Genomic DNA, 15,210 nt, shown 5'->3' on the forward strand with positions numbered 1-15,210 from the left:
TGTATGAGTCCGATGTACCAATTCAACAGGGAGGGCATCAACATATGAACAACAAAACACGTAATTTATCATCAACAAAAATGTAATTAAAAAATGATTACATGTACATTCTCTTTGGCGAGCCATTTTTTATGTACTTTGACAGAATCCTATGTGGGGATCTGGGTGCCCATAGGTTAGTGGCTATTATGTCCATATTGAACCAACTCAAATGCACATGGGTCTCGACGCGTAGATACATTAATCTTCTTATGTCCCTTACCTTGAGGGTTGGGCTTTACATCCGGCTTAATGAGAAAAGTACTTTGCGGATTTGCAATCTCTCTTAACTTATGCAAAATTTCCAACTTCTGAGTATAATCAGATGCATTCAGTCACTTAAGTATAAGATCAAACTCTAGTTCACAACTAAAATTCACTTTATCATTCTTCAACTTTTGTACTATCTCAAGAGTCCTCCAATGCGGATTAATGCTATCAAGTGGTATTGGACGACCTTATCAGATGTAATCCGTAATCTCATGGGCACAAGATAGCCTGTGTGTTCGTCGAACGACACATCCACATACTGAAGCATCAATGCCAACATCATCTGCTCACTTACTCTCCATCAATACATGCTCTAATGCCAACATGCTCTCTAAAATATGATGGTTTGAACTGGTGTTGTACAACGGTTAAACTGTTCTCAAATGATGCCGTAATATCAGTGTGCTGTAACTCAAGCAAGCTATGGATCTTGGTCCAAGAACACTCAAAATTGACTTGGTTAGAACCAAGTAGCCATTTAAGTTTTGCATGTGCACTTTTAGCCCTGTGTACAATGGAAACAAATCATAATTAAGTTTAAATAATCAAAATCATAATGATTAATAGTGTAAGGTAGACAAATATATATTACCTATTGGTTGTAACATTCCCGAAGTGCATATAACTATTGGTCCATATGATAACAAACTTTTCTTTATATGGAATTAACCAACTTTATGACACGTATTACACTGCCTCAAGATATGATCAAAATCCATAAGTAGCATAACAAGGCGTTCATTGTATTCAAGCTCAGTATATGAGAGTACTAAGAAATTCCATGAAGAGATAAACTTGTCTCGCTTCTCCTTACTCTCAAACATTTTCTTGCATTTCGCCAGTATATTTCTACTAACATGCCATCGGCATAATAAATGTCGAGATGTAGAAAATACCCTGTCAATAGCATTCGTCAAAGAAAGCTCATTGTCTATGACAATCACCTCAAGAATAGCAATGTCATCTAAGAGACTACGCAATCTAGTTAACACCCATACGTAGTTATCAATCCGCTCAAATTGGAGATATGCAATGGCTACGGAGAATGACCTATCAGTGGATATCACACCAACTATCTCAAGAAGAGGAAGATGATATAGATTTGTCTTATAGGTGCAGTCCATGATCAACACCTTTGCAAATGAATGGAGCAAATCTAAACTGACAGGATATGCCCAAAACAAGTCTGTGATAGTCATCGTGTTGTTGTCGCACCTATGCCGCTCAATGTAATTATGTTTTTCTAATTCACCCAACAATTGTTGCATTTGTGATCTCCCAGCTTTCTTAATAACATTATTCCTATGACATACATTGTAAATGGTTTTCATAGTGGTTACATTCAAAGCATCATTTTGTTTCAAGATAACCAAAATCTCTTTTGGTCTGACCATATTTTTGGACATATCCACTAATAATGATGTTTCCTTCTTAGACAATCTCCCTACAAATGAATGTCCTTCAAAATGTTTAGCAGGAGCATGGTTATGTATTCCACATGCTACATCTAGCATCCAATCATCATCTGCCATCAACTTACGAGCCCTCAACTCAAAGGGACACCCGCTTTTTTTTGTACCCATTAACTTCACTATTTTTTTATTTGAATTATCTCTTTTAATTTCTTACGAGCTCTGTATTGACCACTTCTCTCACAGGCAAGATATATCTTGTGTGTCCTATGACCACCACCATAGTCCAATGTCTTGATGACAATCACAAAATCATTTTTCCTTCCAATGTCTCGTACCCAACTGAGCAATTCTTCTTTGCTCTTGAAAACCTACGAGTCAAATTCACCAAAGTCATTAAACATGCGAAAAAGAAAAAAGAAAAAATACTAATTTTTGACATGAGACTACGTCTTTAGTAATAAATTGACTTGTGTAGTCAACAAGACACTCAGATCCAACAATATTGCATTCCATGGATAAACAGTTCTGGAAAAACCAAAAAAAAAAAAAAATGTCATAAGTGTTCGGAACTACAAAGTCGAACTAAATTCAAAAGTTCGACTGTTAAAATCCAAACAAATGCTATAAGTTCGGAACTTATTAACCGAACATATGGATTATGTTCGACACTAGAAAATCGAACAATTAGAACTTGTTCGGTTATAGATAGTCGAATATGAGTACATTGTTCAAATTTGGGTATTCGAACGAATACAAACGGTTTACCACTCAGCAAGTACATGAAAACGAAAAAAAAAATGAAAAACTAACATTTTCCTTGCTCCATTGTTCCAAACCAATATTGTAGATGCATCCATCATTCAATCTAATCAAAATATTCAATAATACGTATATTTTTTATTGTTTGTTTAAGAACTTTTTATTTTTGTTTCATGATTTTTAGGTTCTTGAGAAAAAAGATACGTAAATAAGATTTTATAAAGAAAAAAAAAAGATACGTAAATAAGGTTTTAGAAAGAAAAAAAAGTGTGTACTATATTTATTAGTATTCTTTATAGTAATTTTGCGTAAGATATGTATTATAGCCCAAAATTCATTGTCTTTTATGATTATTTTATATTAAGTCAATATTGTAATAAAAAATAAATGATGTGTGATTATTTTATATTAATATTGTAATAAAAAATAAATGTTATGCGGTGTGTAAACAGAGCCTTCCCTCTCTTTTGCTTCCTCCATTCTTCGCGTGTTAGTAGTCATATATATTTATATATATACACACACTGGCGTATATTCACAAGAACACCTATATACCTATTTTATACGCAAAATACATCTACATACACATATACATGTGTATATATACGCACTCTTGAGCTCAATTTCAGGGTTTCGAATCAGATTTGTTTTCAAGTTTCAACAACGCAGTTTGTGGGAGACAAGTTGGATGGGTTTGAAATTGGTGTACTGATGTCATTGTTCTGGATTGTCATTCGTCAACTCGCTGAGATTGAAGCAATGGTAACCCTAATCACCTCCTTTTCATCTTCATTTCCAGTTCGTAATTTCTCAACTATTTATCGATTAATTTCACTAAATTAACTTGCTTGATTGTACGGATCTGATGATAGGTATAGATGTTTGTTCATCTCCAATCATTTATGTTAGATTCTAGGGTTTCATGAATTATGCTTATTAGCCTTTCAGGTTGTAAATTTTGCCCAAAAACTAATTGCTAGTTAAACATTTAGCTTCATATTATTGTGTCAAGTAGTGATAAAGTGGAAATTTTCATAAAATACCAATTTTTGAGGGATTTTGAATAGTGGGTAGTTAAAATTTTCCCAAAAACTAGGTGGTTGTTAACATTTGGCTTCATATCAATGTGTCAAGTAGGGATAAAGTGGAATTTTTCATAACATGCCAATTTTTGAGGGATTCTGAAATAGTGGGCTAATCAAATAGAGGAAGGAAGTGGTGGTTAGTAGGTAGGAGTAGTTGATGGTAGTTTGTTTAGTGGGAATAATGGATGGTTGTTTATAGATAATCAGGTACTAGAAAATTGGGTAGGCTGTAATAAGGTGCACATTGCAGTGTATGCCACCCTTCTATTGCATAACATCTATTCCTATACGTATCTATACTATTATATAAATAAAGCCTATAGATTTGTCATGCTTTGTGGTTTTTCCAAGATAGCCAAAACATGATAACTGTCATGAGATCTAAACTGCTTCAATTCTCTTAGATCTAAATTGCTTCAAATAATTGTCACAGTTTTTGTTTTTTTAATTTTAAATTTTACACAGTGTGCAACACCTATAATGTGTATTTGTGTGCAGACATGTTGTAATAATAAATATAAAAAAAAAAATCAGAAATGTGGCATATACTGCCAATTGGGTATGTATTTTAGCAACTATGTTAGAACACAATGGGCTTTTCTGTCTGAACTTGTGTTTTTGATAGCACCTTTGTTATTAGAATTGTATGATTCGATTCAATTAAGCGGGTAATCGATATGAACAGGTTTCATGAATCGCAAATAACTATGAATCGTAGGTGAATTGGTGAATCGTTGAACCAAATTGGTGAATCGTGAATCGATTCGCTAAAATCGATGTGTGGCTTTCTATTGTTGGAAAATGGTTCACACAACCTTTTTAAGGTCTCTAGGATTACTATATGCTATATTTTTACTTTCTCCCTCCCAATTTACTCTCAAATATTCAAATTTATCCAAGTGCTTGCATTTACAAAAGGAATTATTTTAAGGCATCAAATGAGATTTTTGATTAAGTTTCAAGATTTTTGGTTCTTAACCTTGTAAAAGGTTAGAAACATTATTGTTGAGTTATTATTGCTTGAAAATTGAAAATCTGTCTTTGTTTGCTTTCTTTATTAAGGATGGTTGATAAGAAATAGTGTCTAAAAGGGAAAAGGAAAAGTGGTGAACATGGGAACTTGTGTTAACTTTTTACCTAGATAACGTGATTATCATTCAAAATAACATTTTCATTGATTTAACTTTTTACCAGATCATGTGATCATCATTCAAAATAACATTTTCATTGATTTAAGTGTAAATACTTCATATTTATTAGATATATTTAATATCTAAACGTGTAGATATATTTTTCTATGTAATTTAAAAAAGTGATTGAATCTTTACGATTCACGATTTGATTCGATTTGCGATTTGGTACAAGTCCATTTTCACTATTCGAATCTCGATTTGACAACTATGTATAGCACACTATTAAGTTCCCTGACTATGAGAAAAGAAAGCCATTTTAGGGGAAAGGGAAAAGTTCACTGTCAAAAGTCTCAAAATGATAGGGCTATTAATAAAATGGGCTATAGGCGTGACTATTTATGTCGGATTTTATATTTTCTTGAATTTCTTCAACTGGATACTTGAACTTCTTGATTTTTGTCTTAGCTCATTGCCATAGCTGATAGCATAGTTGAATTTCTTGAATTGTATTACTTTTTCTTTTCATGGTAATGGCCACATTCACAATAAACAAATTGTATACAACATCATTATGCAAGAGTGGTTGTGGAAGACATATTCTTGGTAATTTTTTATATGCAATTTTGACTATGTCTAAGTTTTCTTTATTGACAGGCTACTTCAAAGAAAGTGATTACAAAGGAGGAGTGGGAGAAAAAGCTCAATGATGTACAGCTTAGGAAAGAAGATATGAATAAATTGGTGATGAACTTTCTTGTCACTGAGGGTTATGTTGATGCTGCTGAAAAATTCAGAATGGAATCTGGAACTGAACGTATCCTTTACCCTCTCCTTACAGCTTCCCACTTTTTGTTTGTCTGGTGTTAATACTTGATGGTTTAATTCATTTGCAAATATTTGAGTATGTGTGACTCCTTATAGATAAACAGCAGACATAGATCTTGCAACAATAACAGATCGTATGGCAGTTAAGAAGGCAGTACAATGTGGGAATGTTGAGGATGCAATTGAAAAAGTTAATGATTTAAACCCCGAGGTAGAATAATCCATCTATTACTCTGTTATGATCTTTGAAGGAAATGCATGCTTTGCAACTATAAATTGTTAATTGTGGATAGTTGGCCTACCCATTGGTTGAATGTAATTATTGTTTCATAACCCATACATAGATATTGTAGGATATTCTGTTCAATTGTGCAGAAGCCAATGTTTGGTTGTTCTTTATGACATTTTGTAATGTATTAGACACAATAATTGTTGAGCAATGCTAAGGTTATTTCTACCCTTTCCTGGAGCAGTTATTTATTCGGTAAATTGGGGTAGCATTGTAACAAACTATGATTTCAATTTCAAGTTATTGAGCTACTTCATGATGTTAGTTTGTGTTATAGTTCCCACAATGACATTATGGATGTCACAGAACTTTCAAAAATGAAATTATATAAGGGAATTGTAAAAGAACTAAAACGTTGAATACATACATGGTAACCTATATTTATATGGTCATCTTCATACATTTCAACATCTTTGAGAGTTAGGGGTTTAGCACTTTTTTTATAAATGAGGCATCAAGTAGGTGCTGTCGATACTGCCCGTATATAAAAAAGATACTGACAGATATGACATATATCATCTATACATGTCACTTATCCGAAGACTACCAGGATAAAAAATCGGTTTAAAGAAAGAATCAATACTACATAAGGATTAACTATAGAGAGAGGATGATAACTTACTTTTTAACTTTAAAATGTGTTCTTCCACCCTAATCAAATATCCTTCTATTGTGTTTTCTTCGAATGATCAAAGCCAAAGGTGCAAAAACACTTAAGTTTTCTTTCTTCTCTTTTCCACCCTAGCTTTCCTTTACACAAATAAGATCCTTCAACCTTCCAGGAATGAAAATTCACTTTTGTCTAAACATACACAGAAACACAAACTACAAATATTTGGTCACCACACAATGAATAAGGAGATGGTTGGTTGACTCTCCTTCCTGTTTACGCGTACAACATCAAATCAACTCACATGAATTTACTTTAATACTAAGGGTCCCTTCACGCATTGCTGTCCATACAACAAATGTGACCTTAGAAGGAGCTTTAGATTTCTAGACCCCTTGCCAAGGAAAGGATAGCCCTCTCTATTCGACGAAAGCCTGTTGAAAGGACTTCACCTTAAACCTGCTAGATTTTGAATCTCATCCACATCAATACATCCTCTCCTCCCCAATGTGGGAGATGGCATGGAGATGCCTAAGAAGATCCAACAAGTTCCCCCGTTCCCAATCATTCATCTCTCAGGGAAAAGCAATGTTCCAAAAAACTTGACGATCATCTATCTTCAAATAATCACTAACTTCCAAAGTAAAGATTGATGATTTTCTCCTTTAAGAAAACACATTGAGAATTGATGCAAAATGTGAAGAAAAGAAAATTTAGAAACAATATCCAAAATTGTTTTCAATCAATTCCGTACCCATTTAAAGTAGCTAAGGGTCACAGGATGCTTTCTTTCTGGGCACAATTGATGCAAACTATATTGTTTTGGTAAATTTTGTTTTTCAGAAATTTTGTAAAAACAATATAAATGAGAACTTGATCCTGATGGCTGAGAAGATCCTGGTAAATACAATATAAGTTGAATTTGATCTGCAAAATGCATTCAACACCAATGCAGCAAAGCCCGTGATTTTCTATAAAAATTGCAGACACCAAAACTCTTTTACTGCACTCGTGATGCAACAAATTTTAATCCATATGAATTTATACATGAATTAGGTAAGTTTTTCTACATGAAACGGGAGTTGCTGCATATAAAGATGGTACTTTGTCTTCAATCATAGGTTTTTGTGATCTAATATCTGATACTTGCCACCAATGCCAGCTCATGAGAAAAACATTTAGTTTCTGAAACTCTGTTTGCTTCTTTCTTGTTTTTGAGAAATCCTCTGGTCCACTTTAATGGGGTTCTTTTTGTCTAAAAATGAGTTTTAGTTAGATAATATTTACCAGACATAGTTGTGGAAACACAATGAAAATAAAAGGAGTATTTTGGGGTGCCTAAAATGTTGACTTTGATTTTTTGAAGTTGATTAGGAAGAAACTCTGGCTCATCATATGTACTGCATGGTACTCTTACCTGAAATAAGAGTTCTGTACTGAGATTTCACATAGTTTGTGCTAATATCAGTGAAATTGATACATTATCCCATAAAAGTTGTTAGGAATTTTCTAATATTGCCTTTTTTATTTTCTAAAAAAAAACTGGTTTGCTTTGAATCTTTTTTTTTTTTTTTTTCCTTCTCGTTTTCTATAATAATTCTAGTTTCTTGTTAACTGTAAAATGTTATGAGCAGCTGTAATTAATTTGATTTGAACCTTGGGCATTATCAGTAGTTATGTGTCATTTGGTTTTTGTGATGCAGTCTACATACAACTCACAAAATTTACTTTGCAATAATGGGGATGGGGACATTTTCCTGGTTTTTGCTTGATTAGAGGTTTTATATTGTCTGGCATTTTCATATGCAGATACTGGATACAAATCCACAACTGTTTTTCCATCTCCAGCAGCAAAGGTTGATAGAATTGATTCGGAATGGAAAAGTAGAAGAGGCTTTGGAGTTTGCTCAAGAGGAGCTCGCACCAAGGGGAGAAGAAAATGTAATTCTAAATTTCTCCTTGTAACTATTTTTTCAATCCAAATGGCAGAACTTCATTTATCTCATTGTTTCTTTACATGTTGGTTGAAGTTGCATATGATGCCAAATTTTAAGACTGCCATTCTCTTAGTGGCAAGCTCCTGCAACTAAAATATAGTATTGAACTTGGTATTTAGCATTGTTTTGGTGCTTAAGTTTGATTGAAATCAAATGCAGCAAAGTTTTTTAGAAGAGTTGGAAAAAACTGTTGCACTACTGGCTTTTGATGATGTCACCAACTGTCCCGTTGGAGAGCTTCTGGACATATCACAGCGCTTAAAGACAGCAAGCGAGGTGAACGCAGCCATCCTTACAAGCCAGAGTCATGAAAAAGGTCAGTAACTTTCCATTGACAATATTTTTGAATTAGGACTTATTCTGATTTATGAAATATGAAATCTCTGCATATCTTTTATCTTTTTCTTATCAGAATTGTATAGCCATGCGCATGCATGTCAATCATCCTTATCTATTCTATTTATTTTTGGTTTCTTGATTTGGTCCACCTGGTAATAATTACCTTTCTAAGAAGGTGCTGCTTCTGCGTGTGATTATACTGCACACTTACACCATGTGAACACTTTAGACACTTGTAAATTTAATTATTTTGAACTCAGCCGACACATCTCAAACTTTCTGCAAGACTGCAACCCAACCCAAACCGTCAAATTTCTAACTCACCACATGCTAGATTTTAGATCAGCCATGGATTTGATCCCCTAATTTAAGGCAGAGTTAAAATTTTTACTTCCATGATAATTATCTCCTAACCAGCGTCTGATTGTGAGTCTAGCAGTTTAGAAGGAAAGATTTTCATGGGATTTGACTTCGTGATATACACTAGCTTGTGAGTCAAGAATTTTTATTTACATGGGAGTCAAAAATTATGAAACGATTGTCTGCTTGTGAGTGTAGAATTTAAGAAAAGATATATACAGGATTTGATTCTCTCAATCACAGCTGTTTGTGACTCAAGAACTTTGTTTACATAGCCACGGATCTCCTATGTGAAGAGCTTGCAATCCCCCAAACCACGTGAGAAATTATTAATGAGTCTTGAACATAAATAGCAAATGAATTCTTTATGTCAAGACATGCAGAACACGGATGAACAAACCAAATCACACTAAAAACCAAGATGGTATCGCAGGCAAGGCAACCTAAATCATCTTCTTGAGAAACAAACCCGGTACACTACCATAGATCAGTTAGTCACCAAGTTCGTTGAGGAATCAGCGAGAAGAAGTCTAAAATATTCATAAACTAAACAATATGTAGAAAAGAAAAATGATTTAGAAACGTAAATTTTATACAGGAAATCCGTCCAGGTTAACGTGCAATGGCCTTTTTGCAATTGTGACTCATAGTCCTGGGTTTTTTTTTTTAGTTTGAAATAAAAGAACCATTAAAAGACTACATAATTCTCTTTGAGAATTTGGTACAAAATTTCTTTTTGGTTTAATATTACCCATATAGAAAACTGATATCAAATTGATAAAAGCTGTAAAACCAAAGAAGTTTAGAATATTCATACATCAAACAAATATATAAACCAAGATCAAATCAGTAAATGTGAATCCGCTTAAGTGAAGATGCCAGCCAAAAACCCTGACTTGCCTGCTTACCAGGTTTGTGCTGTTTCTACTGTTAACTTAGACTCCACAAAATTCTCAAGCTCAACGAAGAGTTAGCAGTTGGGAATATATACAGGGAAAGTGAATACGATAAGCGAGAAACATAGATACGTAAGTTGGAATTGTCATAGTCAAAGTTTGTGAGCCATAAGCTTCTGTGGTAGCACCCATAAACACAATAAAGAGGAAGCAATCGTGTTAACATTGCACTGTGAAGAGCAGGAAGCAGTTTGGAATATGTACAGGGAATGAGTGATTACCTGATTATGAGAATGTAGATAGGTGAGAAACATAGAGAGGAATGAGTCGCTGGCAGAAAACAATGAATGGGTGATGTGGAAGGATTGAAACATGTGGTGAAACGAGAGAGATGTGTGATAATGAGAGGGTGATGTTTCTGTTTTTCAGGAATTGAAATAGATGGAAAGGAGAGGAAGACGCGTGAGAGTGGGAATGGAAGGGAGGTGGTGTAGGGATTTCAAATTTTTTGGGATGTATCATTTTTTTAGTTTTACTTTAGTTTTTTGTTTGGCATTATCTGCTTAGGAGAGCGAGAGGGATATCGGGTGGTAGAGGGGAATGTTGAGGGCTGCTATGTTGCTCCTTGGTTTTGTAGCTTTTTTTAGAAAATTAGGATTGGGTATAAAATGACTACTTGGCCTTATATCACAAGCAACTCAAGATAACTGTAAAACAAATTCTACCGATTGAAAAACCTAGGAAAGATTGTCTTCAAAGTCAAAAACTCACCCAATTGGGTTTAGGGTATATGTATAATCATTTGCAGTGACTTGTGGTTTCATAATTCCAGTAGTCAAGGGGAATGCATTTGCAGTGTACTTCTTTGATTGCTTTGATGGACAATAGATTTTTCACTTGAGCATTTTGCTTATATATATAAACCTAGTAAAATTATATAAAAGCAGTTAAGGCTTCCAGAGTTAAGTGGTTGAGTTAAAAGTTAAAGCCCCATGGCCTATTAGAATGAATTTTCTAAATGATGACTTTAACTTTTTACTTTGGCCATTATATTTAATATTTTAATCTACTATAATGCTTTGAGTTATATTTGAGGTTTTTATGTGTGTGCGTTAGATGAACTTTATCTCTTCTATTTTGGCTTGTATATTTTCAAATATTTTATTTTTTATTTTTTATTTTTTCAAAAAAATTTGTGTACACAAGAATTGGGACTTTAGGCCATGTTTGTTTGGGGTTATAGGGAGGGGATTGGGTTTGATAGTGAGGAGGGGATTGAGAATGGGGTGTTTGTTTTGAGAGATAGGGACGGGACTAGTAATCCCTTGGGACTAGTAAGGAGGAGGAAGGGGGATTGGTAAGGATGAGGTAGAGATGGTATTAGAAAAATAGTGAGGGGATTAGAAATTTTTTTATTTTTTTTATTTTTTATATATTGGGAATTTTTTTTAAAATATTAATGTTTAATTTTATATTTTTTATTTGGTTTATTATTTTATATAAAAATAATTTAACAATTCCTCACTAACAATCCCCTCACTATCAATCCCCTCCACTCTATCTCCCAAAACAAATGGGGCCTTAAGAAGTTTTCCAGACTAGAAGAGACTCTAGACCCGAAATAAATTCAAGTGATTAGTATTGGTTAAAAGATTTCATTTTGAACTAATTAAATTTAAAATGAGTCTGGTTAATGCAAACTTGTATTATATCTAAGGTCATTGCCTAACCCTAAGGGGTTGACCGAGTGGTAAATACTTGAGAATAAGATTCAAGGTCTCGAGTTTGAGTCTTGTCACTGGGGGTTTGTCCGGTCATTAACTTCAAAGCCTCTAGGGCCTAGTTCTTGGCTGTCCAAATATGCCTTAGCTCGGGTCCAATTGGGCTGGGTTGGGTGAGAGATACCTTGAATTATCAACAATATATATATATATATATTTAAGGACAATGCCAACCATCCAGGACATTAGAGGAATCTATCTGCTTTCAGTTTCACTTTTAAATGTTTCTTCATGTGCTGAGTTAGGGACCATTTGGAGATATTGATGGTAACATTTCTCAAGTTGCCTTATCATGGGTGTTGGTCCAGCAATAAACAACTTAATATATTGATCTTGCAAATGAATGTTTCTTACTTTAGTTTGCTTCATTATCAAATGATGAATGTTACTCTGTATTAGTTTGATAGTTGGAACATTGCCAATATGGCAAGTGGAAGCAGGAAACAGAAACATGGCCCAAATTATTATGGAAAATGGGAGACGTTCTGTGATATAGACATTTCTTCATATTATGCTAGTGTTTCAAAAACGTCTCAGGAATGATTTTCTGAGAGTTTTCCTTAAAATTTCATGAGTTTTGTCTCCGTTGGAAGCGGGTTTCTCCTCCCAAACAAAATTTCCGAGTAACTATAATTTGGAACTCCCATGTGTCCACATTTGATTTGGTACATTTACTCTGATGACCGTACAATAACCGAAATTGTAAAACAATGTTCTTCAAGTGGTGTAATGGAGGATAGATACTTTCAAGAAAATACTTGGGACTGTGTTTATTTTTTCAGTAGAATTCTCATAACCGGAGTTGGCATTAGAAATTGTTCTTGCTGCCAGCGATGTTTCTTGCTCTTCCACCTTTCAATGACATTGCAGTTATACAATGTTTAATAAATTTGCCGTCTATTTTGACCAGAGTGTAATTGTGCAAAAGAATGCCTCACTTTTAATACAATGACCAAATTATTTGCATCAGTATACTTTGTTTTGCTTATCTATGAAATGCTCTGTTTAACCGTCTTAATAATTCTTGTTTATTTTTTTATTATTGCATTGTAATATTCAAAGATTCTCAAAGTGTGTATATATGAATTGAACAACAGACCCAAAGCTTCCAAGCTTGTTAAAGATGCTGTTATGGGCACAGAACCAACTCGATGAGAAAGCCGCTTATCCTCGCATAAAAGATTTAGCTACTGCAACACTTGAAGATCCGGCTGTTTGAAAGGTGTGAAAGTGGTTTGCCTTGACAACACAATCTCAGATTGCCGATCCCATTCCTGATTTGAATAGAATGGATACACAGAATTGAGGGAGGTAATCATGTACTCTTATTTCAAAAGGACTGTAGTGTAGGTAGGTATTTATTCATGAATGTTTTGATTAAGATTGTGGTATTGTATTTTCTCTTAAAAGCTGTTCAGTGACCTTGTACAGATGATTATCAATGCTCTTCACTTTTCAATTCAAATGTTTACATTAACATTTTATTTTATTCAACAAGATATTACTCATTATGCTACTGTTGTCAGTGCTCTGAAAATTGGCTTGTTTGGTGCAATTTATAAACGCTGATGGTAGTTTTTTTTTAAAACAATTATTTTCAAAGTCTGCATCGAAGTGTTTGGTGTAGTTTGTGAAGTAAAAATAATTTTAAAAAGTTAAAAAATTGGTTATGGATTATTTATATGGACACTTCTTAAATTATTAAAAAGTATTACTTTAACCTTTTAAATTATAAAAATATACAAATTGAACTCCTAAACTATTACGAGTATTGTTTTGCCCCTTAAATTATAAAAGTGTCCTTAAATTATAAAGTGTACAAATAGATCTTCTAAACTATTGGTATGTTTCACTTTGACTTCTTCCGTTAAGAAGTAATTTATATATTTTTATAGTTTAAGAGGTCCATTTATAGTTTAAAGGATCTATTTGTATGCTTTTATAATTTAAAAAACAAAGTGATGTTTCTTAATAGTTTAGGAAATTTATTTATACGTTTTTATATTTTAAAAGATTAAAGTGATATTTCTCAATAATTTAAGAATTCTTCATTTAAAGGACTCATTAATTATTGAGAAATTGAGTGGCAGAAATTAATTAAAGTGGTATTTTTCACCTTTATTTGCTAATTATTTGTTTTCAACTAACTAGAAATTACACCCAACATAGCCATTATCTGTTAAGTAACCTTGCTATTGTGCGCATAATTGTGAATAGCACTCTCTTCACCTTTCCAATTTTACATTCTTAGCATTTTAATTTATACAATTAAGCATTTGTTCAAGTTGATTTTTTTCTTGCATTGAATAAAATGGATGTGGTGGCTAGATTCTCCAATTGGAAGAGAAGACTGGACTGTGCTGTTGGATTCTGCTGTTATCACGGATGTCATAATTAAAATATATATACATATATATATATAATAAGTAACAACTAAACATCACACAAGATTTTTTTATCATAATTAAAATAATAATCATAATAGGTTATAATTAATAATAATAATTAAGTCATAATTAACACTACAATAGATCATAATAAAAAATCACAAAAATCATAACTTACACCATCCATTTTGAAGTGTGTATTACAGTTAGGCCCCGTTTGTTTGGAGAGGTACAAGGGGAATTGGGATTGGTAGTGAGGTGGGACCCACTAACATTATGTTTGTTTTGAGAGATGGAGAGGGAATTGATAGTTGAGCGTCAGACTCGGATGGGCCTCCCCAAGAGAATTCGGATGGACCTCTAGACTTCGTATTAGAAAAATAGTCCGCCGGATTAGAATTTTTTTTTTATTTATTTTTTATTTTATTTTTTACATGTTGGGTATTTTTTTTTTAACATTAATGTTTAATTTTTTATATTTTTTGTTAAGTAAAAATCATTATTTTATTTGTTTTATTTTTTTTTGAAATTTTTTATTTATTTTTTAAATTTTTTTTACATGTTCGGCATTTTTTTAAAAACATTAATGTTTAATATTTTTATATTTTTGTATTTATTTTATTATTTTATATTTATTTTATATAAAAATAATTTAACAATTCCTACACTAACAACTATCATCAAAACAAGCACAATTTTACTTAATCCTTTCACTATAAATTCCCTCTATTCTATATCTAAAAACAAATGGGCCTTACAGAATTTGCCATATATATAAAACAAAATCACATAAATAACATGAAAAGTAAACTAATGTGAAAAATTGGAATAAGTAGGCTACGGTTCCGATTCGTAGCTTGAATTTTTCGTGGCTCGAGTGACTCGAAATCTCAAAACGACGTCGTTTTAGGATGTTTTTTAATTCTCTTACCGGTAAGATAATATTTTCCGTACCATTCGCGCCATTCGAGCCTCACTTTCTCGAGCTACGGAGCATTTTCCAAGTAGGATATTGGAAGAGAAAT

General features: G+C 33.0%; 1 protein-coding gene across 2 annotated transcripts; it reads left to right on the plus strand.

Annotated features, from left to right (window-relative positions):
- The first annotated feature begins 2,921 nt into the window (after nucleotides 1-2,921).
- On the plus strand, nucleotides 2,922-13,309 carry LOC114303862 (LisH and RanBPM domains containing protein). Of its 2 annotated transcripts, none has more exons than XM_028249011.2 (6): nucleotides 2,922-3,245; nucleotides 5,356-5,515; nucleotides 5,631-5,737; nucleotides 8,235-8,366; nucleotides 8,582-8,738; nucleotides 12,896-13,309. In XM_028249011.2, the coding sequence occupies exons 1-6, from the start codon at nucleotides 3,195-3,197 to the stop codon at nucleotides 13,015-13,017; spliced, it is 729 nt and encodes a 242-aa protein (XP_028104812.1). In that variant the 5' UTR covers nucleotides 2,922-3,194; the 3' UTR covers nucleotides 13,018-13,309. The 2 variants fall into 2 exon arrangements, with proteins under 2 accessions (XP_028104812.1, XP_082743999.1); XM_082887873.1 differs by having other exon boundaries at nucleotides 2,931-3,245; nucleotides 5,634-5,737.
- The last annotated feature ends 1,901 nt before the right edge of the window (nucleotides 13,310-15,210 follow it).

Source organism: Camellia sinensis, chromosome 9 (genome assembly GCF_055761805.1).
Source record: "Camellia sinensis isolate YWXY chromosome 9, ASM5576180v1, whole genome shotgun sequence".
NCBI classification, from domain to species: Eukaryota; Viridiplantae; Streptophyta; class Magnoliopsida; order Ericales; family Theaceae; genus Camellia; species Camellia sinensis.